Genomic DNA, 25879 nt, shown 5'->3' with positions numbered 1-25879 from the left:
ACTCATATGTAATCCCTGATGGCTCTTTCAGCCATAGTAGTCTCCAACAATGAGGTATGTGGAAATGATCACATAAAACTGGGTTGATGGCCAACCCTAAATTTGCCACCTGTATGAGCCTCAGTTTCCTTAAATCCAAAATGAAGATAATAAAATCTACTTTTCACTGGTTGTTATGAGGATTAACTTCAGTTAGGCGTGTAATAATATTTCTTAACAGAACACTGGTACATAGGCATTCAAAATACATAACATCCTTTGATTTCCACAAACCATCACATAGTAGCATGGTATTTATGAGCTTAGCCACATATATATTTAAGTTCTAATAGGAAACAATTTATTTTTCCAGATGCTTTTATTTTAGAGTTTTTTTTTTTTCACTGATTACTCTTTGATTCTTTGAATGCTTTACTAAATCATAGTCCCAAGATGGGCAGAGAGAAGGAAGGGGCTCTGCCAAGTGACAGTAGAAAAGTGACCTTTGATGCATGGCTGAATAGAAATGGCAGCCCCCTCTCAGCACTAAGGCAAGGGTGTGTAAGCTGCTACGCTCTCTCCTCAATTGGATAATCATATAATTTATCATTTTAATTGAGACACTTAAATTTTTTAAAAAGATTTATTTATTTTGAGAGAGAGAGCGAGCAAGCAAGAACAAATAGAGGGATGGGCAAGGGTAGAGAATCTCCAAGTAGACTCCCCTGAGAGTGGAGCCCAATGTGGAGCTCCATCCCACAACTCATGAGATCATGACCTGAGCTGAAACCAAGAGTCAGACACGTAACTGACTGAGTTACCCAGGCACCCCAATTGGAATAATTTTGAGAGTGAAAAACTGTTTTAGTAAAACTGGGGTGCATGTCCCCCTCACCTTTCAGGATTACTTTTTGTGACCATTGTTGTCACTTTATAGGTACATCTGGTATCCTCATGGAGAAGAAGTGCAAAATAAGTTTCTATCCAAATAATCTAAAATTTCTGGTTTTTTTAGAGGCATGCAAAAAATTATTTAACTGAAGTTTGAGAAATATATATTAATTTGAGATAGAATATTACAAAATGGTTGAGTATTATTATTATGCATGCCTTTCAGTGGAGTCAGTAAAGTTTTTCTGTAAAGGACGGAGTGAATATTTTAGGTATTATAGGCTAAATGGTCTCTGTCACAACCACGTAATTCTGCCCTTCTAGTGCAAAAGCAGCCATGGACAATATATAAAAGAATGGGCATGGCTGTGTTCAAATAAAACTTCATTTACAGTAACTGGTTGTGAGATGGATCTGGCTTTGGGCTGCAGTTTGTCAACCCCTGCTTTAAAACAATAGTTCCTAGACTTTTGGAATTCATAGGACCAGGAAAATTTTTTAAAATTCTGGAATTGATTTGACTTCTAATTTTATTTTGGTAAGTAATAATATTTAAAAGAAAAAAAAAAGAGAGAAAAGTCATTGCCTAGCACCCTGGCCTCTTAGAATCCTAAAACAGCCAAAAACTAGAAAGGGCACAAATTCAGAACAAATTTAGCTATGTGGAAAACCAACCACATTGTCCTTATTTTAACAAATGTTTTCTGAGTTTGGTAAAAACTTTATTATGACTATATTTGGTTTAACAGAAGGATCTTGAATTGCTTTTGGAGGACAATGGTGTGGAACCATAGAAAGAGCACAGTATTTATAATAAAAATATCTGGATTTGAATAAGGTTGAGAGAGTACTAGGAGAGAAGGAGAAGCAGACCTTGAACATTCCTTAAATGGGACAAAACTCCTTGAAGAGAATGTCCCACTGCCTTGAATCAGAGTTATATACACAAACTCTAGTATTGAGTAACCCCAGAACTCACCGGCTGCCACTGTGCAGGGTACCAGGCAGGGGGGCAGTTGAAGCGGTTACAAGCTTGCACCGTGCTGGGCTTGGGCTGACGACACAGTTCATCAGCCAGGATTACGGTTTCATTCATCTCTCTGGAAAGTAGGTGGGAGCAGAAGACATCTCTGGTCTGTAGGCCTACCCCACAGGTGAGACTGCATGGACTCCACTTGCCAATTTCCCACCTGGGAAGAAATCAGAGAGGACGAGGACATCCTTATACCTGTGCAGAGAACATCATGATGTCAAGTGTTGCTAATAGAGTAGAAACACATACCTTAGGAATGTGGGAATTTTCAGCATACAACTGGCTAGGAATTCTATCCCAAGCCTAGAACACATCCTTTCCAACATGCTTTAGAATTCATTTAGAATACACAAAGAGGGTGATAAAATACAACCTCCATTTTTACCCACAAGATCACCAAGAATGGTCATAACCATGTCAATTTCGATGAACTATTCAAACTTCATCAAAATAAGGCAATATGTTAGATCTGACAGAGGTTTGAGCACAGAAAGGTTTTGGGCACGATGCATTGAATAGCCTTGCTCATAATCTGTCTCGTCCCCATTCTTAGCAAGACTAAAAAATGTGTGCTTGTTTTTCTTTGGCTTCAAAGTGAAAGGTCATTGGCTCCAACTTCCTTTAAACTTCCAACATAGCATAGAAACGTCTCTGTCTTATGTATAAATATCATCACTGCCTGCGACTGGGGAATGTAACAAAAGTAAAGGTTGCTAAATAGATCAGTCTTCTTGAGGGAAAATAAGTGGAGAGAATGGCTCATTATCTGGAAGTAGAAGTCAAATACACAGAGAGGAGTTGAGTGCATAATTGGCCATTCCAAATGGCCAAGTCTTGAGAAGTACATTTACAGTGAGCTGAGAGCCCATAAAATAATACCAGTCCATTTCTCTCTTGATGCAGCCCCCAAAATGGGAATGATAAGGAAAAAGCTCAGTCGCTTGGGCTTCGAGTAGGAAGTATTCTTTAATGATCAGTTTTGGAAAGTTCTATTTACAATGTGAGGCACAAAAATTCTACAAACAGAATTTAGCCAAGAAAAGCATGCCAAGTAGACCCTTCAGTAGCTAGGCCCTCCTAGATTTTGTAGCTAGCCTTGAAAACTGGCCTAAAAATCTTTGGCCTTAACATTTTTCATCAGACCGCAAAACTGAGGACATACTCTTTCAATCTCTTTCTGCTACTCTAATATATAACTACCTTACTAACCCCTATTTCCACTACTTCCTTTTGTCTATCCTGTGTTTAAGTCATATGGGTAGTAAACAACTTCATTATTCTCAACTCACGCCCCCTGGTTCGCCAGCTCTGTTTTCACTCAAGCTGTTACTTGGAATTTGCAATACTTTTTGTCCTTGCCTTATCTATTCTTCAACATGTCTTCCATTCCTACGTATCCAAATTTGATCCATGTTTAAAGGATGTGTACCTGCTCCAGACATGGATCATTTTTTCAATTACATTATAGTTATTCTGCATGTCACGGGCCCCACTGGAACTTATACCTCTTGAAGACAAGCTGTGTCTGTATCTGTTTTGTATCACTCACAATGTTCATTATAGGCCCTTCTAGATAGTTAATGTACATGGTCAATAATTTCCGAATAAATGAGCAAATGGAAGGGACCTACTAGTACAATGGGAGCTTTATACCCATTATCTCATTTAATTACCTCCAGAACAACATGAGATAGGCTCTACTGATTTCACCCACTTCATAACTGAGGAAATTTGAAAATCTAAGAGGTTGACTTGCCCTAAACCCACAATTAGTAAATAGTGAATCCAGGATTCAGACGGGTGTGTTTGGCTCCAAAGGCATTTTCTGTTCTATTGTACCACACTGTCTCCTGGAAATACTTTGAAAATTGTCCTATAAACCTTCACAACATTTTAAGTGAATAGAAGAGGTGAGGCTGGATTGAATATATATTTATTTTAGATCCTTGTGTGAATTTCTATAAACTTATTTTCAGATCCTTAGTTTGAGTAATTCCTAGCTTTAAAATGTCGTGTTTTGAAGTATACCCACACATTCTTTGCCACCTCCCTCTTCTAAAGATGAAGCCTTAAGTCTGGGCTGAACTTAGTTGCTCACTTGTAATGACTAGGATGAGGCAGAAGCAAGGCTATGTGGCCTCTAAGGCTAAATCATTAAAAGGATATAGTTTCCATTTGGCTCTCTCTTTGCCCACTCCAGGGGAAGCCAGCTGTCATGTCGTGAGCGCACTCAGACAATCTTCAGGAAAATCCACATGCAAAGAAACTAAAGCTGTTCACCGACAGTTGGCACCAACTCACCAGTCACAGGGCTGAGCTACAGTGCAAGCCGATCTGCCGGACCCAGTCTAGCCTTCAGATGACCGGACCCTCATGAGAGACCTTGAGTCAGAATTGCCTTTCCAAGGAGCTCTCAGATGCCTCACTCATTAAATGGTGAGAGGTAAAAAACATTTATTTTTATTGTGAGCTACTGGGATTTGGGGACATTTGTTACGCAATGACAGACAACTAATACAAGCATACTCTCCCCTCTAAACATGCATATGTTCATCAAAAGATAGATACAAGAATATTCAAAGCAGCACTATTTATAATAGCCCAGATGGGGAACATTCCAAATATCTATCAATAGTTGAGTGGATAAAAAATTATGATATAGTTGTATAAGAACACTGAATGGTGAGAATAAACTATAACAACAAGCAACACAGATGAATCCCACAAACATCAAATTGAGGAAAGCCACAAAAGCAAAAAATTCATCCTGTGCTCTCATTTATATCAAGTTCAAAACCCAAAACTAATCTCTGATGTTAGTAATCAGGATGATGGTTAACTTTGGTGCGCAGTAACTAGAAGAGAGGGACTGAGGGGAAGGGATTCTGGGATGTTATCTTTATCTGGGTGCTAGATCTGGATCCATTTTGTTAAGTCACCAAGCCATATATGTAGGATTTATGCTCTTTTCTCTATGTTTATTGTGCTTCAAAAAAAGGTGTTTCCCCCTAATCCCCGACTTTTAAGTGAAATGTTAAAATGTGTGGCTATAAAATAAAATCCAACAACCATGCTCAATGCCGATGACCACAATGTATGTGTCTCATAAAGGAGCTGCCTACACAGTGGATGTTGTCCAAGGTTAAAAGCTGTCACAGTACAGGCTCTGCACTTCCACTGCTCCCACTCCTGCCTCCACCTCTGGCAGAAATTCAGTCACTGGGAACTTGAAGCAGAAGCATTTTGGCAGCCATAAGGTCACTTCAGCACTGTTCATCAAACTCACAAAACAGACATATCTGCTTACCCATGATAAGAGTACATTACCTTCCCAAGGGGGGAGGTCAGCAGAAGCTATCTGAGTATTAAGTACTTTGCTGATTGAAAGTATTTAAATCAACTTAGGCCAAAAGGAAAATAAAAAGGGGGCTAGAAATAGACTTTCCCCTCATTTCCCTGCATAGGGGCTACAACTCTGAGCCTTGGGTCCAGCTGGCTGCTGATAGTACCTTCATACATTCTGTGCCTTTGGCTATTTCTTGAGGCACTGCTGCAGGCCAGGAGGAGTCAGCCTGGGGGCAGGACTGGCTGTGGCTCTCAGCCTGTGAGGCACTTACAGGCCTTCTCTGGAATTCTGGGGGCCTGGCTTCCCCACAAGCTCAGTGATGAGAGCCACATCTCCAAGGAGCTTGGAGAATGCAGGCATTAGTGCTTTTCCCCTACTTTGCCTGGTTGACTTTTACTCATCTTTATGTCTTCATTGACAATGGTACTTCCTCAGGGATGAAGCCCTCAACTGGGTAAAATATACCTACTTTAGGAGTCTCACTAATATATCCCCCTTTGGAAATTCTCAACACTTAAAAAAAAAGTTTATTGTGGTAAGAACATAAGATACCCTCTTAAGTGTACAATATGGTATTGTCATCTATACATACAATGTTGTACAGCAGAGCTCTAGAACTTACTCATCTTGCTTAGCTAGAACTTTATGCCTATTGATGAGTATTCTCATTTCCCTCTCCTTCCAGCCCCTGGCAATCAGCATCCATTCTTTGATTCTATGAATTCGACTCTTTTAGGTATTTCATGTAAGTGGAATCATGCAGTATTTGTTCTTGTATAACTGGCTTATTTCTCTTAGCATAATGTTCTTGAGGTTCATCCATATTGTCAGACATTGTAGACTTATTTTTTAAGGCTGAAGAGTATTCATTGTATGCATATACCACATTTTCTTGATCCATTCAACTGCTCAAGGACATTTAGATTGTTTCCACATGTTGGGTATTGTAAATAGTGCTACACTGAACACACATGGAGTGCTAATATCTCTTTGAGATCCTGACTTCAGTTCCTTTAGATAAATCCTTAGTGCTGGCTCATATGGTAGTTCTATTTTTAATTTTTTGAGGAACCTTCATACTGTTTTCCACAGTGGTTGCACCCACTTTGCATTCCCACCAACAATACACAAGTGTTCCAATTTCTCCACATCCTTGCCAACACTGTATCCTTTTTTGTTTTTTTTTTTTTTAAAAGATTTTATTTATTTATTCATGAGACACACAGAGAGGCAGAAACATAGGCAGAGGAAGAGGCGGGGTCCATGCAGGGAGCCTGATGCAGGACTCAATCCTGGACCACAGAATCACATCCTGAGCTGAAGGCAGATGTTCAACCACTGAGCTACCCAGGTGTCCCTGTAGACCTTTGTTTTATTGATGATAGCCATGCAGACATGAATGAGAGCCATGCAGCAATGAGATAATCTGAGGTGATTATCTCATTGTGGTTTTGATTTGCATTTTCTTTTATTATTTATTATTTAGTTTTTACAGAGAAAGAAGAGAGAGAGCACGAGAAGGGGGAGGTAGAGGGAGAAGGTTAGAGAGAATCTCAAGCAGGCTCTGCCTAGTGTGGAGCCCAATGTGGGGCTCAATCTCGTAACCCTAAGATCATGACCTGAGCCAAAATCAAGAGGCAGATGCTCAACCAACTGAGCCACCCAGGTGCCCCTGATTTGCATTTTCTGATGATTAGTGATGTTAAGCATTTTCTGTATACTGATTGGCCACTGGTATGTCTTTTTTGGAGAAATATCTTTCAAGTCTTGAGCCCATTTTTAAATTGGATTATTAGTTTTTGTTGTTGTTCTTGTTATTGAGTTGTAGGTATTCCTCCTATGTTACGGAGATAAGTTCTTTATCTTTATAAGATAAGTTCTTTATAGATGGTTTACAATTTTTTTTCTTACTGTTACTCTGTTGAGTGTTTTCTTTGCTGTGCTCAATGCATCTGTAATCTGACTACCCTGCTCCACTATTACCTTGATGAGAGCAGGAGGCAATGTTTATTTTGGTTTAGCACTTGTTATGGGTTGAATTATATACCCCTAAAAGGTATGTTGGAGTCTTAACCACCAATAACTTGGAATATGAGTTTATTTGGAATAGGGTCATTGCAGATATAACCATTTAAGGTGAAATCATACTAGAGTAGGGTGGGCCTTTAATCCAGTGTGAATGGTGTTCTCATAAGAAAGGAGATAGACACCCAGGGAGAATGTCATGTAACAACAGAGACAGAGATTGCAGTGATGTATCTATAAGCCAAGGGATGTCAAGAATTGCCAGCATATAGCAGAAGCTAGAAGAGGAAGGAAGGATTTGCTCTCACAGGTTTCAGAAGGAGCATGGCCCTGCTGATACCTTCATGTATGCCTCCAGAACTGTGAGAGAATATGTTTCTATTGTTTTATATTACCCTGTTTGTAGTGCTGTGTTATGGCAGCGCCACGAAACCAGTACATCACTGTAACCTCTGTATGTAGAGTGGTGCCTAGAACATAGATGCTCGGTAAGTTTGAGGTGACTCAAGCCGTGTAGAACCCCAATGAACTGTGTGTGTACCTTTGGTTTAGACACTTGACTGGTCAGTCATTTCAGCTATGTTCACTGAACAACTGCCAGCAGCAATTTCAAAGTCCCTAAATCTCTGAACACCACAAAGTTTTCTTTAGTGTGGTGCAAACTATTTGGTGACAGGACTGAACCTGAATTGACATGATGCCTTTATAGGCTACATCTCACTTAGTGCAAATATTTACACGTTTTACTGCGGCAATGTTAGACTGCTGGATTATGGCATTTCCCCCTAGAACTTACTAGGGGTAATACATAATTTATGTTACACTAATCCTAACATATTTCTAAAGTATAAAAAATTCTGAATTCCAAAACACATCTGCCCTGATGGTTTTGGCTAAAGAACCCTGGCTCTGTATAAGGAAGATGGTAAACATGATCACTATGTTTTCTTTCAGCTTCCAGGCTTCAGGTGTTTAGCTTCATGGTTAGGCCCTTGGCCAAAATGTTATGGAGACTCTAGTTCTTCCAGCATTCTCTTGCTTTATTGCCTTTTTCACTCTCTGACCTTCTCCATATTCCTGTCCTTTTTGTCAAAACCTGCTTATAGGAAAGGCTCTGGAAGTTGACAGATCACAGCTGATGCCCTGTTGTGTCAGGCTGGACGCTGTCCAACACGTGGTCTCCTGACCAAGGGTAGACAGGAGACAGAGGGTTACCTCCCACCCCTCAAGACTGGGATTAGTCTTCCTGCCCTCTGTCCAACATCAGATGTACTTGGGTAGGCCTGTGTTTATAATTGGATTTAAAATTTTAGCATTGGTTTCTGAATTCCCATTTTGTTTTCCCGTTGGTACTATAGTTCTGCCCAATGTCTAGCCTACTGCATGCTGATCCTGTCACTCTGCCTAGGTCTGGCCAGCCCCTTGCCTTGGCCTGGGCAGATACCCTTTAGCCACAAGCCATAAGCCATGATGTGACAGCCATCTAGCTGACATCACACATTACTGCCAATAACAACAGTAATTCTAACCTTTATACAGAGCTTCAATGAATCAGCTACTGTGCTAGTTGTTGTAAACTCACTGTTTCCTATAATCCTCTCCACAGCTCTGTAAGGGAGGTACTATTATTCTCTGCCTTTTAATAACAAAAAGCTGAGGCCTGGAGAAGTTAAATGATTAATTAGTCGTGGCCTAGAATGCTTATTCTCAGGTCTCCCATAGATGTTAATGCCACATGCATCACATCCAAGTCTACCATGACTTGGACACAAAGGCGCTGAGAATGGAGCTGCTCCCCATCACGGATGCCACCACATGGATTTATAAGCCCCAGCTCTGCATCATCCCAGCTTCTTTCACAGAGGTCCTAGCAGGACTCAGAGATAAGCTCATCCAAGATGTGGGATACATATATGAACTCACTTCTTACTTACATCGACCCTATGAACAAGGTACTATAAGTTCCTCCATTTTACAGGGTGACATAATAGAGATTTTGAAAGGTCAAGTAACTTGTCCAAAGTCACACAGCTAGTAAACAAGAAAATCAAGATTCAAACCCAACTAGCCTGGCTCCTGCATGCTGAAATATTATATTATACTGCCTCAGGGTGAGGATGATGAATAGACCTCTATTACGAATAGACAGTACAACGTTGATCCAAGATGCAAATTCTAGGATCCTTGGTGCTTATAACTTCAGAAATGACAAATGACAGTCTATTCTTAAATAATAGAAACCAACACACTGATGCCAGCCCAGGTTATGAATATATGTGGAGTTGTTATTGCAGTGAAGCAGCAATGGTACTTGGCAACAAATGGGCAAAGGCTGAGTGTGGTCCACTCAAGGATAGGTTTGTTTTTTGTAAAGATGGCCATCAGAGATAATGTGGGCAATCAGAGACCCATAGTGGTTGGCACTTCTTAGCAGTTTATGTTTGTATTAGTTATATAAAAGGAGGAATTTCTTACTTCTTTTGGACAAGGGCTTGTTGTGAGTTGCCAAGGTTTCTCTCCCCTACCCTTTCAGAGAAGGAATTGGCCATTGCCTCCAGCAACTCATTGTTGGTTGCTGGTATAAATGCACATAATTTCTAATGGTAGACTCTCCCCACCCCAACATATGCCCTAAGAACCTTCCCTTACCCTGTTTTTTTGCAGCAAAGTAGGCCTTGTTTCTTTATTCAAAATTTAAAGATGTAGTTATCGAGAGGCAAAACACCATGTAAATTTCAATTATTTGTTAGACGCATTCTTTAAACTTGTGTGCAATCCTTCAACTTGACATTTCTACCTAACATTTCTATCCCATGATTTTTTAAAGTCCCACAAAGATATCTGTTTCCTTTAGAATGTCTCTGAGGTCAGGAGGTAGAAAGCAATTAAGCAATAATAAATCAGACTCCATGGAGCATGGCCAGCTCTGGAAAGCCTAAGGTAGGACAAAGAAAACTCCCTTTCCAACTGGGACCCTGTTTAGGACTAGATGCCCCTTTAAGGTTTTGGGCTATTACTGGTGGCTCCCAGTTTATCTCTATATCTCCCAGTTTCCAATTTATATAGCCCAATGCTTCCAAAATATGAATCTGGCCACTTACTTCCTCCGATTAAAAACCTCAATTGAAGCGTGAGCCAAGCTTCTGTGGGGTGGAGACCAGTATATCCAGGCTCAGCTTTGGTTCAATGTACCCACTGGGGGCGAGGGGACACTATGTGTTTGGAGTTGAATTTTCTAACTGGCTCCCTACCACAACTTTCTTTTTTCTTCCTCTTTTTAGGAACTGAATTTTAGCATGAGGCTTAGTGTGGAGTGGTTCAATGGCATGTGACAGGGCTTAGCACTGGGCCAGGGTCCCTGGAGATCACACATTGAGGGAAGACTGAATGAATACATAAATACATGAAGGAGAATGGGAGGCAGATTTCTTACTGTTGGAGAAAGGAGTTGCAAATATGGCAAGTGGTATGACTAAAATAAGCCTTGTGGAATTGGATTGCTATTGAAAATAGTATGAACTCATAGTTTTTAACAGATGGATTAGTACATAGATGGACACAGTTGTATCAACAGATATAAATGAATGTAAACATACATATATGCATGCAATATTACCTACATCTCTCTGCTGAGAGGCCTAAAACCAAAGACACTTCAGGAAAATCAAGCACACCAAGTGCCCAGATTTTAGATTCTAAACAGCATTCTCTACTGAAGAATCAGTTTCTGTAGAAATGGCTCTGGGGCAGGGGAATTGAAAGTAAAAAGTGAACCGGGAACATCTTGTTGTGCCAGAAAAGTGAGAAGTGCTCAAAGAATGACAGGGTATATGTCAAAAGAATCCAGAAGCCAGTTTGAAGGGGCTCCTACTGGCCATGTCTGGGACAATTTGATAGTAATGGATAAATAAGATGAGAAAACTCTATCTTCTAGAGTTCCTAGTAATAATCTAGAAGGCCATCAATAATAAAATTAATAAAATTAGATCAATAATCTAAAAGATAGAATTTAGAAGCCTGCTGTTTATCCACTGTAATAATAACTGATTCAGGCAAGAGCCATCAATGAATATAATGCTGGTCAGTAAAAAGGTTGATAAGTAATAGGGTATTTACTTAGTTTCAGGTTATCTCCCCATAAAAACACTTGTTACTTATAATAAGTACAATGTCCTTATTAAGTTTTTTAAAGATTTTATTTATTTATTCATGAAAGAGAGAGAGAGAGAGAGGCAGAGACACAGGCAGAGGGAGAAGCAGGCTCCATGCAGGGAGCCCAATGTGGGATTCAATCCCGGGTCTCCAGGATCATGCCCTGGGCTGAAGGCAGGCGCCAAACCGCCAAGCCACCCAGGCTGCCCCTGTCCTTATTAATTTTGCAGTGAAAACCTGGCTGAGATCATCTTAACCAAATAATGAATCAACATCATCAGAAATGAATGGGACACAACATCATTCATGGTCTCTTGATATCATGAACTGAGAAAAATGCAGCATACTTCTGTCAAAAATTTAAAAATCATGAAGAAACATCAAGCAAACTCAAAATGAGTGACATTTTATGAAGTAATTGCACTAGAGTCTTTCAAAAATATCTAGAATATGAAAGACAGGGAAAGACTGTCCCAAATACAGGAAGTCTAAAAAAGACATGACAACCAAATGTAACATGTAGCCCTGGATTGGATCTTGGATCTATAAATATAAAGGACACTGTTGGGACAACTGGTGGATGATGATACCAAATTAATGTCATTTCTTAGTTTGTTTTTTTTTTAAGATTTTTTTAAAAATTATTTTTCCATGAGAGACACACAGAGAGAGACAGAAACAGGGAGAAGGAGAAGTAGGCTCCCTGGGGGAAGCCCAATGTGGAACTTGATCCCAGGACCCTGGGATCACACCCTGAGCCAAAGGCAGATGCTCAACCACTGAGCCACCCAGGCATCCCACCATTCCTTAGTTTTGATGGTTATATTGAGGTTATTTAGGAGGGCATCCTTATACTTAGGTAGTAACACTGAAGTTAAAATGCAGTGGTGTATTGCCTGAAATTATTCTCAAATGGTCCCCAAATGTGAATGACTGTGGAACCAAGAGAAATGGTAAGAGAGACCTGTCTCCTATTTTTGTAACTTTTTACAATTTTTATTTATTATTTTTGTAACTTTTTTTAAAAACAAACTATTTTAAAATAAAAGTTATAAAAAACATTTTTTAACTCCCAGTTACTCACAAGCCAGGGTTCAATTCCTTGGCTGGCCTATAGTGTGCTTCACAGGGAGTTTGAATATACCTTTCTGATTAATCTCAGGACGCTGCCAGCTGTTGGGATGCCCCGAACAGAGCCTCAGGCCCCCTGCTCTGCACAGGGTGGTAGGGATCATCTAAGCACAAACGGTCCATCTGGCAGGGCTGGTCCGGGTGAAGCGCTGGAGCAGCATAGAGCAAAAGCACAACTGCCTCGCCCTGCAGGACTGCCATGGGCTTAGGAGAGGTGATGCCACGTGTATATCTACTGCGGGGCCCACGCGCCAAGGCGATCAGAGGGCCAGGGTGTTTGGGGCTGTCCCTGCCCCTTTGTCTGGCCTATAGTGTGCTTCCCAAGGAATTTGAATATACCTTTCTGATTAATCTCAGGTCACCCCTACACTTGGATGAGCACCCATCTTCTCTGGCTGGCAAACTCTTCTGACTCTCAGGTTAGATTCTAAATATCCTCCTCCTCCCAATACTTTTCTGATATGCTTCCTATGAAGCAGAGCTAGACATTTCCTTCTGCCATGCTAATGTCTCTTTCCTCCTAAAGGCATTCTTTTCACCCCTTGGACTCACCTTCATTAGGTATTTGTCTACAAGTCCGTCTTTCTAACTAGACTCTGCACTCCACAAAGGTATCAATAGCTGTGTGACCTATAATATCTCCTTAATATCTTCCAGTGCTACGGCAGTGCCCAGCACATCACAGATGCTCAGGGTGGCTTTGTGGCATAATGTAGAAGAGCTTGGGCTCTGTAACTGCATCATCCATGAATGAACTGTACTCTGCCACTCTCTAGTTGTCCAGTGTTGGGTAAGTTACTTAACAGTATGCTCATATTTAAAATAAGAATAATAGCAATATCAACTTCAAATAGTCATCATGAGATTTAAATAAGAACATCTATGGAAAAGGCCTTAAGCACAGTGGCATAGATTAAAGGCTCTCTAAACATTATCTACTGTGAACTGTTTTTATTGGGTGCTCAGCAAATGTTTGTTAAATGCATGGGTGATTATTGTGAGGAGAGAGATTAAATAAGTAGACTGAGGATTCTTCCTGGAGTGAAACAGGTACAGTAGCCATATGTTTTGGACACTGAGGAAAAGGACGTTTGCGACCTGCCCTCATTAACTTACCATTTAAGCCTTCACTGCTCAGCATTATGACAGATCCAGAAGTGGGAAATGTGCTCATGATCTTCAACGTGCTTTCAGCAGAGATGGTGAGAACTGACAAATGCCCAGGAGACATAGCAAACAATGTTGGGTGATATCAATGAGCTTATTGCTAAATGATTTGACTGAACCATGAATACTAGAGAATTTCAGAAGACAGGAAGCATGGAGCTCATAACCACTTACATTTATACGGCTGATTGCAATTCATAAGGTCTGTTCATCTATGTGATCTTGCTTGATCCTCCTACCTTGGAAGTACCCAAAGCAGGCATTACTATCTCCATTTCATAGACAAGCAAGTTGAGGCTCAAAGACACAAGTGATTTCCCCAAAGTTGGGAAGGGAACTCAGCTTAACTTCTACCCTGCTAGAAACAAAGGAGGGTATCGTGAAGGTCACAGACAGGAAGATAGACAGGATTAGAAAAAGTTATACGCCATAGCAGATGGATTTGTATCTGCACATACAACCTCTGTATTTTAGAAAACTCCTTAAAGTGGGCTAGGAAAAGATAAAAGAAAAGATCAAAGGAGGCATTAGGTAATAGGGTGTAAAAATATTTTGAAGGCCAAAAATGAACCAAAAGCATATATGATAAGTAGCACCCTGAGAATCAGGGCTCTCTGTAAAAGAGTAGCTTGCACAGCTCAGGAAACAGGAGATACATCCATGCTTCTCTTGAAGTCAGCTGGTTTGGCATGAGGTTTTGGCTCCATAAAAATATTTATAGTCAGGATTACCAAACACCTGAGATGGCAAAGCACTCATTTCCACTGGAAAATAGTGTGGTCAAAGTGACTACTTAATCTAGGAGGGTTTGCCTTACCTTCCAAATCATGTCTTAAAAGAAAAGGTAAAGAAAAGAAAAAATAGCTGTTAACATTGCAAATAATTCTTGTCAAGTCTTTTTTTTTTAAATTAATGAATAGCCTTAAAAATGCCATTTGCAGCTACATATAGATTTACTATCTCATTACCAGCATGCCATTTGCTTTAAATCTACCTCCTTCATGGAGCATATCAAACAGCAAATGGCACCAAAACGAGGCCCAAATGTATACAGTATCTTCAGCCTTCCCTCCCATACCCCTAACACCTCTATGATATCCCACTGTCAAAGAAATGCCCTTGTGCCTATTTACCTAAAAAGCAGCTTGATTTAGTTAACATCTAAATTCTCCTTCCCATTTTCACCCTGTCTTCTAGGTGATAGCACATTATAATGAGGGAGAATTTCTGCTGGCTGTTTATATAATTCAGATATGAACTTCCTGAGAAACAGGTTGGAAGGGGAGATGATCTGCAAAATCAATTCTGCCCTCGGGAGTTAGAGATTTTAGTTGGCTTGCTTGGAATTCTAGGTGGAAATTTCCTACTAAAAATAATCACAGGGTTGTTGTTCTTCTGGTCAGATCAGAGGAGGATTTACTTAGATCATAAACACAAATGTCATTGTGTTGGTTTTCTTTCTCTTCCTCCAACTATATTTTGGCTTTTATTCCTATTTTTCTCTACTTTATCTTAATTGATTAACATCCTCACACTGAGGGTCTTCTGCTACTAGACGAACTCCCTTCTTTTTTCAGATTACCTCCCTCAGACAGAGTGAGCTTCTGCCAAGCTTAACCATGTGTTGGCTTCCCAATACACCATTTTCCTTTTTTACATCTTTGAATCTGCTTCCATCTTCTGCCTAGAATGCTGTCCATGTTTCTACCCCAAGGTCTGATTCAAGCCCTTCTTTTTCGGGGAAGATTTCTATGCCCATTCCAACCAGTATCAACTGTATTCTCTTTGCCACCTTATCAAATTTACTGTCATTTGACCCATGTCTACATTTCACAACACTGACTACCTGGTGTTGTAAGAAGACTAAGAAGGTAGAGCATCTTATTTGATGTCATTCTATTAGCTTAAATGTTTTTCTCTAGTTATTGTCCCAAGTAGAATATAAGGCTTTTAAGACTTGGGATCAAGGATGTTGGGGTTAAGGGGATTGTTTGACATCCATCAACTCAGGCCATAAAGATCTCCATCTATTTGTTGAGTTGCAGGTGGCATTCCTTACTAAAACTCCTCAATTATGGATTTTATTCTCCCCAAAAGGTCTGTTGAAATCCTAATTCCCAGTACCTCAGAATGTGACTTTATTTAGAAAGAGAGTATTTATAGAGATAATCATGCTAAAATGAGGTCATAGGGTGAGTCCTAATCCAATATGACTAGTGTCCTTATAACAAGGGGAAATCTGATCACAGAGACAGACAGGTAAATGACCATGTGAAGAAAGTTAGAGATGCATCTACCAGAGGCTGCTGACAAAGTACCCAAAGCTAGAAAGAGGCAAGGCAGGATCCTTCCCCTACAGGATTCAAAGAGACAGAGAGGGAGCTTGGCCCTCCAACACCTTAATTTCAGACTCTAGCCTCCAGAACTGTTGAGAGAATAAATTTCTGCTCTCCTAAGACACTCATCTTGCGGTGCTTTGGTATAGTAGTACAGCAAACTAATACACTCTTTCAAGTCATTTCTTTTGAGCAGTTTAATTTAAAAAATTTTTTTTCAAGACTTTATTTATTCATGAGAGAGAAAGAGAGAGAGAGAGAGAAGGAGAGAGAGAGAGGGAGAGAGAGAGGGAGGCAGAGACACAGGCAGAGGGAGAAGCAGGCTCCATGCAGGGAGCCCAACGTGGGACTCGATCCCGGGTCTTCAGGACCAGGCCCTGGGCTGAAGGTGGCGCTAAACCGCTGAGCCACCCAGGCTGCCCTCTTTTGAGCAGTTTTAATCTATTTATTTATGTTGTAAGCAGAAATTTTTCTGGACCTTTATATTCATGGGCTTGCTCTGCAAGCAAAATGTGGTCAGTCCTTGACATCAGGATCCACAGACCCGATTCTGTTATCCCCAGCAAGATTCGGCCTCTTCTTTCCTCTTATTGTACTTGTTTGGTCAGTTTTATAGACTGAATTTTTTCTTTCACTCACATGTTCAACATTCATGTATGTACGTGTACCTACAGCCACGTATTCACTTGTTGAAAGCATACCGTGTAGTAAGTATTATGCTGAATGATGGGGACACAAAGTTAAAAAAAAATTCTTGATCTTAGGGCTTTCTGAGACAACTACAAGACTCTACCTTATGTGCTATTCATTTAGTTATTCATTCACCTCACGTTTATTAAGCATTTTTTGGGTCCAGGTTCTATGTGAAAGAATAGAACAGTAAACGAGATCAACACAGATTGTATTTCTGCGTGGCTCATGGGAATGAGACAGATAAACATGAGGGATTAAGGAAGTACAATAATAAAGACTGAGAGTCCAGAGGGAAAAGATAGAGTCATCGAAGCTCTTTGGAGGTGGTGATATCTGAGCTGTGGCTTGAAGAGTCAGATGTGGCCAGGCCAAGGCAGAAGTAAAAAGAAGGTACTTTAGGCAGAATGAGGTGTGGGAAAGTACAATGCAGTTGGGAACTCTAATTTATCTACTTCCATGCTTGGGGCTAGAAAGAATATGGAGTAGAAAGTCTAGGAAGTCCTCAGAGAACTTTGGTTCTCACTCCTGTTTTACTTGCTATAAGTATGGGGTGGGTAACAGAGCCTAGGAAACAGAGGCACTGTGGGCAAAGTCCCAATGACAAAGGTGACTTAAGCTCACTACAGTTCAAACTCACAGCTCCTAGGACACTGCCGAATGATATATGCCTCATCGTGAAGACTGGGTGTCCAGCCTGCTCCCTTCCCATCCATCCTAAGGGTTGCCAGGCTTTGGTGAGAGTTTCAATAGGCCCATGGCACAGGGTAACACAGACACAGTGCTTTAAGCTGGCTCTCCACCATGTTTAATCAGATCACAAATTCAATTCAAACCTAGCTTGGCAGAGGAAAACAAAAGATTGAGCCATTTCCTCTGGAGAGATCTCTCTGTCTCAGTCTCCAGAGTTTGATGTGTGAGGAATCAAGAGAGGATGCAGCTAGCTATTAATGTAGGGTGTGATTAATTCTCTCAGTGCTGGACTGACACAGGGAAAGACAGACAGACGGACAGACACACACACACACACACACACACACATACAGATGTTCCATCCATAGAACACAGAGAACAGTAGCCCATGCACTTTCCAGCCCTGAAGGCTATTTACTTGAGGAGTAAGAGTGAGGTGTTTCACAAATGTTTTCATAAGAGACCACACAAAAATGACCTAAAATTATTTTTCAAGTTAGGTTCAAAGATCTCTTCACATCAAATGTATGTTTCACTCTTTGATGTTTTGTTATCACAGGGTGAGTTAAAGGGATTATTACCAGGCTAAAGTCTGAATAAATTTAAATCCTCATATTAGGATTTATATTGGCTTATTAAACCCCTCATTTGTTTTTGATTATCCATGATGCTCATTTATTGCTAGCACTTTCATCCCTGGAACACTATTTTTAAACACACTTGGATCTGAATAGCAGTGACGAATTGCCCTAAATCCCTGAGTTATGTTCATCAAGTAGGAGGCACATGAGTATGATGCCAAAGAATCAGTCTGATCCAGACTTTGGATTCCAGCAGACTAGGGTTGGAATGTACTTCCACCTGTGTTTTATAACCCTTTTGCATGTTACCAATTTTGAATGCCAACTGCTTTGTCTGTAAAATGGGACAACAATGACAACAATAGCTTCCAGTAGTAATGGGATGCTTGTTATGTACTATGTACTGTTATAAGAACTTCACATGTTCTAACTCATTTAATCCTCATGGAAACCTGAGACATAGGTACTATTATTATGCATATATGTATATGGATGTATATATGTACTATGTGTATGTGTGTGTATATATACACACACACACACACATATATATATATATGCCAAGATTCCATTCTAAGTGTTCTGTTTCTAGAATTCTTAAGTCTGTTCTTACCTATTAGCCTGTAGTTTGTATAGGTAGTGGGAGCAAAATACCACCTAGCAGCTGCCATCAATATTATTGTTGTCATTATTGTTATAGTATTATTTCTCATACCCAAGAGAGACCAACAGAAAGAATGAGGCTTGTGGTTTCTTGGAATTACTGCTATCACTGTATTCAAACTGGAGGAACTATTTTGCCATTTGGTTGTGCTTGCTTTATCCCACACTTAGAATAATTAAGGGTTTAGCTTCATGCAGCCCAACATTTCCCAGGCCACAGAGAACTTTCTGGCTGCCCTCAGATCCTCAGAGCTTGCCACCCATTTTCCCAGTTAGGAAAAGAGAAATAGTGGGGCAGCCCAGTAACTAAATTCTGAATAGGAACACTGGAATCCATGACTTCCAAAAGACCTTCGAGAGAGTTTCTGCCCCGTGCCACATAGAGGTCAACTGAATTCTTAATTCTTGATTATTATTCATTCATACTAAATTACTAGCAGAATCCTCATGCCCTATGAATGCAGCTATTGTTTTCCTTCTCCATTCATATCCCACCTGAAGCTTTACCTACTGTTCTTCACTCTCAAAGAGGAAGGAATGCTCTTCTTCTTGATTGATATATCTATCTTTGGAAAGGATAAAAGATTTTTTTTACCTGAAGTAACTAGTATCTTCTTAGCTATACATAAAATACTCAATTTATTTCTGTAGTGTTAATGAGATATAGAGAAAAAAATCTTTCTTAAGAGTATATTATGTCCAATCTGGGTTTCCTATTCTGTCACCTGATTCCATCTCTTCTTTTTTTTAAAGATTTTATTTACATATAAATAAATATAGACACACACAGAGAGAGAGAGAGGCAGAGAGATAGGCAGAGGAATAAGCAGGCTCCCTCCAGGGAGCCTGATGTGGAACTCGATCCCAGGACCCTGGGATCACGACCGGAGCCAAAGACATACACTCAACCATTGAGCCACCCAGGTGCCCCTCTGATTCTATTTCTTAGTGCACCTTTAGCACTGGAAAACTCCTAAATGGATGAATCTATTCTTCAATAACCAGGCACTCACATAAGTGCCTTACATATATTAACCTATCAAGGCTGATAGGATATGTCAAGGGTTCTGATACCTCAGAACCCCTGAGGTAGGTATTATTTCATTCCCATCTTACAGGTAAGGAAATGAGAATAGAGAGGGTGTGAAGTGACTTGCTCAAGGACACACAGTTGTTAAGTAGCAGAGTCAGGATTTGAACTTAGGAAATCTGAGTCTAGATCTCAATTATGAGATATACCAATACCAATTTTTGGACTTCACCTGTTTGGAATAAACAATTAAAAGCTGGGAACCATTATTTATCATGCTTTTAGTTTGAGCTCTGCTAGGCATGACTACTTGGTCAAGTCACTTAATATCTTTGGCCTCACTTTCTTCACAGGTAATATAAGGGAATTGGGGCCAAGTTACATTCTGGTATTCTGCAACCCCAGTTACTGAGGGAGACTCATTTATCAAATTTTTAGATTCCAGATGACAAGTTTATCAGCCAATCTCCCTGCCACTCTGTGGCTTTTTTGAGTGTAAAGAACAAAGCCCTATGATATTTTGATACTACTAATAATGCTAATAGAGCAGACTGGGAAGTGATGAGAATTTAATGTCCACCAAGTTCCTCATGTGACCATGATCCTTCAGTCACCAAAAGTGAAAGAATCCAGGTTTCAATAACTGATTGGCAAAATTGGTGGCCATTACAAACATGGATTCCCAATGCTACTTGAAGACTGTGGACTTATGGTGAAGTCTCTTTACCCATCAGCATTACCTGCCAAAGGATTGGAAACCCAACCCATGCTTCATCTTTTCAATTGATTTTTAGATAGAGAGTTTTTGTGAACAAACGGATACATTTGATGCTCAGAAAATCCATCCACGGGTTTGTCCATTTGGAGGGTTCCAGGTTCTCAAATGTGATAAGTAGCAAACAATTAAACAATTATGGAACTGGCATAAATGTTGGGATAGGCTTAGATTTAGAGTTAACTTATGCTCAGAGAAAAAATTGGAAAGGCAATGTTACACACATGAGTATGAAAAGATGCAGAAAGATATCCTATATCACAGCCAAGTATATAAGATTTCAACACTACCTTTATGTCAAGAGAAAGGAATACAATCCATGGGCCTACATTTTAGACCTAGATAGATACACAGCTGCAGCAAGACCATGTGTGGTGAAAAGTAGTCTACTTCTTGCCAACCTTGCTCTGAAGAACTACCCTCCTGGAGGAGTTAAGTATGCAAGGGTGAGCTGGAAAACAGCACTTTTCTTTTCTAGATCAAGGGAGGGTCAATCCAGCCCACATGTGGTTTCACTTCACTCCACCATGGGTCAGTTATATTGTCAACCTCCATTAAATTAAGGAGAAAGTACATGACAATGCCCATTTTCACATAAGGTGTTTCTAGGTGTGCCTGGGATGTGCCTTCAGAAGGTTCATGGAAGTACCTAACTGGTAACCTAGGATAAAAAGGAGACAAATGGAAGCTTTCCTGGCCCAACTGTCATCTTACTGTCTCCCCCCAGTTGCAAACAAAATGGCCTACCATTAGTGCAAAAAAAAAAAAAAAAAAAAAAAAAATGCCACAAAATTGAGCTTGACAGTGGGGTGCATCTTATGAGGAAGATCTGGCTCCACTATCAGCCTCTCCCCAACATTATAATTCTGGCATCATTTTCCTCACAAAAAGAGCATTGATAAATGGTATCTGTCTAGTTGTGGTGAATTTTACATCAATAAATACCTTGCTCATAACAGTTTCCTTCTGTGATTTTCCATGGCCTAAAAAAGCTTAAAATTGTACACACTGTGGGCATTGCAATCTTTGATTTTTCTGGGTTGCTAGTCTGGGGAAGGAGTCGAGGCAGGATAAGTATGGTGTGGTAGGGGTGGGGGTGCGTAACAGACCACCCGCAGAGATTTTTTTTTAATCCCAGGAAATTTCCCTGGTAAATGCATCAGTGATGTATAAGGTTCGTTTTCTATCATTAGGAACCGCAATTCAACTTCTCAGAGAGCACCCTGGACATATTCAACAATGATCTACAGAGTCCTCCCACATACACTTTTGATTCTAATAAAGGAGAATTCCATATTTGGCATGTGGGCTTTTACCAAGTCCAGGGTATAAATTTCCCTTTTGTTAACTCCTTAAATTGCAAAACAATTTGAGGGTCAGTTCCCAAACTGAGGTTTCTCTGTAATGCTGCTGTCTCTGTGTGCTAAGCAAATCTTCTGATGGCATCTGCACAATAAGCGAGTATTTGGAGGACCGATTGGACAGCGGTGCCCTGAAAACCAACTCTCTGAAATATCTCATATGGCAAGAGATGAAGCAGTGGTTTAAAAGAAGAAATAACAGAGAGTAATAATTTAGTATCTTGTATTTACACAATACCAAGTTGCACAGAACTCAGAGAACTTTGCAAAACTGTCTAATCTAAGGGTTCGTAACCTTGAATTTACAACTGAAAATTGTAATGGGAAATGGCAGGACTATATGAGCCAAACGATACTTCTGTTTTCAAGAGTTCTCCACCACTGCTTGAAGATCCAACACAAATACAATGCCTTATATTCTAGGTCCTTTCTCAGATCTCCTGAGCCATCAAGGCTGTCTGAGGGTAGCATGATACCTAAGAGGACATGGAACTTACAGACGATTAGGCTTCAAGTTGCAGTACTACCCATAGGGACAGTGATTCAATAAAGCTGGTAGTAAATTAATCTGGCCTATTTTAAATAATTGGCTTCATTGCTATTGTATTTTGTGGTTATGGAACATAAATGTATTAGCTCCCTGGTAATTAATTGAGAGCAACTAGAGATACTTTTATAATAGAGAGGAATCAAGCATTTTTAGGCTTATCTGGAAGACTGAAGGGACAGAAAGGCAGGACACAAGATTGCCCCAAAGGCCTTTGAAATACCTGAATTGGGACCTTGGAGGGAGCAGCCAAGTAGTCATGTTTATATCCAAGTACAATTACATGTTTAATTAGAATTTCAGGAAAAAATACTTGAACATCTATTAAGAACAAGAGACTCAGCTCAGAGGTCACCTTTTCTAGGTCCCTTTCCTTGATCTGAATTAGGTAACTCTTATCAATGTTCACAGACAATAACCATTTAATCTCTGCCATGACCATTATGATTGCATAGTAATGATCTGTTTGTATCCTAGCCACCAACAAATGTTAGTGCCTAGCCCCAGGGTCTGTGTCTTAGGTGTGTTTGTTTCTTCAGACCCTACAACACAGCAAGAATTAAACAGATATTTACTGAACTGAGTTGGCTTCTCCCCTAACCAGCAGAAAGTGCCCACTCTCCAGGGGCTAGAGCTTATATAACAAGGTATAATCTGGTATTCTTGGTTTACACTAGGTATCCCCTTGCCTCTGTAACAGAGCTTATCTCTGCATCCTTCAGGAAAAAAGGTGAGAACCCTCATTCTCTAAATATGTACACATATCACCCTCATCCTCCAACCCAAGTACAACTTCTTACAGAGAAAAAAACTCCACAAAAAACATACCTAATACCTGTCACTAATTATTGAGTTCTTAATATGTGCTAAATACTATGCTAAGCACTTAATATACATATCCTCACAACAATTATCCAAGAGTTAAATATACAGTAACTGAAGTTCTGAAAAGTTAAAGCATCTGCCAAGGCCAACGAGTGAGTAAATTGTATGATATTATCTCGGATTTTACACTATCATGTCAATGAGCTTAAAGCTGGAATGAATGACTGGGATCAGTCACTTACACTTCAGGGTGAATTAGCTTAGGTAGTTCTGCTTTCCTAATTCTTAGTTGAGTCGAACTGAATAAATGAGAGGTGGGTGGAAGAAAAAGGGTTAAAAGAACTGAGGCCCTGCACAAGTGGTAGAGAAGAGTCATCTGGGGTTTTGGGTAGTCCAAGGGCAAAGTAATTAGAATTAAGTCTGGGGGAGAGAGAAAAGAGGTGCTAGGAAAGAGTCAGAGAAGACAGTGCTGTAGAAAAGGAGTCAGGGACCAGAGCTGCAGTGAGGAAACAGACGTGTGTGTATGTGCACGAACACACATGTGTAAGAGAGTAATGGTGTTGGTCGTTAACAACATGAACAAACCATCAATTACACATAAACTAACCCAGTGGTTGTTAGTAGCGGCAGAGCAAAAAGGCAAAGCTCTAAGATAGCCACCCAATGGCTTCCAGATTCATGGGCCCAGGCTGCATCTTCCTGGATGACTTAGTATTTCTTCATAAAAATGTTTCTTTGCTTTTTTTGGACCTGAGTGCTTTGCCTAATGACATAGTCTGGATGTTAAGGTATTCACTTTAGGTCTATTCAGTCTCTCTTTTAGCATGGTTCATTTCCTATATATTGGCTTTGATCTGAGAAGCATGTGCCATAATGAATTTTTCACTGTCCCTTAAGCACTGGCGAGTCTACTTCTACCCCAGGCAACTGAGATTATGAGATGAAGGTTATCTGCTGGAGGTAAAGAATGAAGAGCCTGTTAACTTGTTTTGATCTTCACTAGGTTATAAACTTCAGTGGGACTAGAGGACTGGTTCTTTTCACTGTGGTAATTCCCATGCCTAGAAGAGGTAGGGGATGAATGGATGGAGGCATGGAGGGAGGCGTGGTTAAAGGGATGGAGGGGTGGAAGGACAGGATGGAGAATATATAAACATCATTAACAGAGGCAAGGAATGAACCACAAGCTCTTTAGTAATGGCTTTGGAAATAAACAGAGCTTGTTTGAAATCTGAACATGCCACCAGCTAGTTACAGGATCCCTCTTAAGACTCAGTTTCCTCAGGTGTAGTTGGGATAGGAAGAGTAAATCCTCATAAAAATATGAGGAAAATTACATAAAATAATGTATGTAAAGTGATAAACACATTGTGTATTGTAAGCTCCTCAAAATGGAAGCTGTTAGGGAAAGCCTATCTTGCTCAAAGATGGCCTACGAAGGTTAGCAAGGTATGCCCTATACCCTATCTATACCTTGAGTTAGATTTTACTTCTTTCCTTCACTTTTTTTAAAGTTTCTTCCTTCCTCCCTTTCTTTCCTTTCCCACACGTATTTGAGGAGACACTGGTTGGGAATAACATTATTTGTATAAGCTTTCTGATTGCTTCCTGACTCATTAAAGGCTTTTCTGACCATAAGGACACATCTGCTCATTTCCAGTACTCACACCTCCCTTGCCCACAGGTCTTACTTTCTTCACTCATATCATATAGGATATTCACTTTTTAGGAATATTTGGACTCTATCTCCCCTGTTCCCACATCATCGTCATCTTATTATTGCTCTTAGAAAAAACACACCATATTGGATTGGGTGTTAAAGTTAAATGGAATGTCCCAACAACAGCTACCTTTGGTAGGCTTGGTGGAATCCATGAGAACCAGCTGTTCTGATTCTTGTTCCAGAGCTACCTTAGAAACCCAGCAAGGGCTATACAGAAATCTGGCTTGGAGCTAGGTTCTATGTATACCCTCCCCTTTGATCTGCTCTTCTCTAGCTGGTTAAGAAAGTTTAGGAATAAACTGTAACAACTATAAAATAAATACAAAGGCTTTCTTAAATTGTATGGCTTCCTGCATAGGGATCTAAAAGGGATGGAAAACTATTTTTTTGAGTGTCTGTTTCATGAAGTAGGAACTGGCTGAGTTGTTTTACACATGTGATCATCTTTACAACCCCTGTCTGTGGTTTGGACAATTATCTTTGTCTTACAGTTAAGGACAAGCCAGCCTTAAAGAGGTTATAGTAGCCAGCCTAATGCCACAAAGCAAATGAGGAGGCCAACAACTGTCTGATCTCAAAAACTTATGATTTCTCCCTTATTCCAGGCAGCCTTCCTCTTCCTGGTGGGGAATACTGAGTTTTGGCATCACCAAGTTTCCTTTTGGTTCTTATCCTGAAATCAAGATCCCATGTGACCAAGATTCCTATTAGGAAAAATATGGTGTCTGATTTAAAAAAAATTATGCTAAGATGATCATGAGCTACCTCTCCCAGAGGCATGTACCAAAGCAAACCATGGCTTTGGTATATAAAACATTATTGATAGTTGAATAAGTATCAGGTTCTACACAGCCAAGGTGAAGGCCCTTTTTGGCTCTTTGAATCACCTGAGGAGCTATCTCTGGCCAGCCAGGAAAGCAGTTATGTCCAC

At 40.1% G+C, this 25879-nt stretch overlaps 1 protein-coding gene across 4 annotated transcripts in view; it reads right to left on the bottom strand.

Moving 5' to 3' along the window:
- The window catches only part of ADAMTSL1 (ADAMTS like 1), an 872407-nt gene that overhangs the window by 147545 nt on the left and 698983 nt on the right, over nucleotides 1-25879 (bottom strand). For all 4 annotated transcript variants that reach the window (XM_072841474.1, XM_072841475.1, XM_072841477.1 and 1 more), the window contains one exon: nucleotides 1850-2060. In XM_072841474.1, coding sequence (XP_072697575.1) covers nucleotides 1850-2060 — 211 coding nt within the window. The remainder of the gene's footprint in view (nucleotides 1-1849; nucleotides 2061-25879) is intronic.

The sequence above is a fragment of the Canis lupus genome, chromosome 10 (assembly GCF_048164855.1).
Source record: "Canis lupus baileyi chromosome 10, mCanLup2.hap1, whole genome shotgun sequence".
NCBI classification, from domain to species: domain Eukaryota; kingdom Metazoa; phylum Chordata; class Mammalia; order Carnivora; family Canidae; genus Canis; species Canis lupus.
This window is presented reverse-complemented; position numbering and strand designations above follow the sequence as displayed.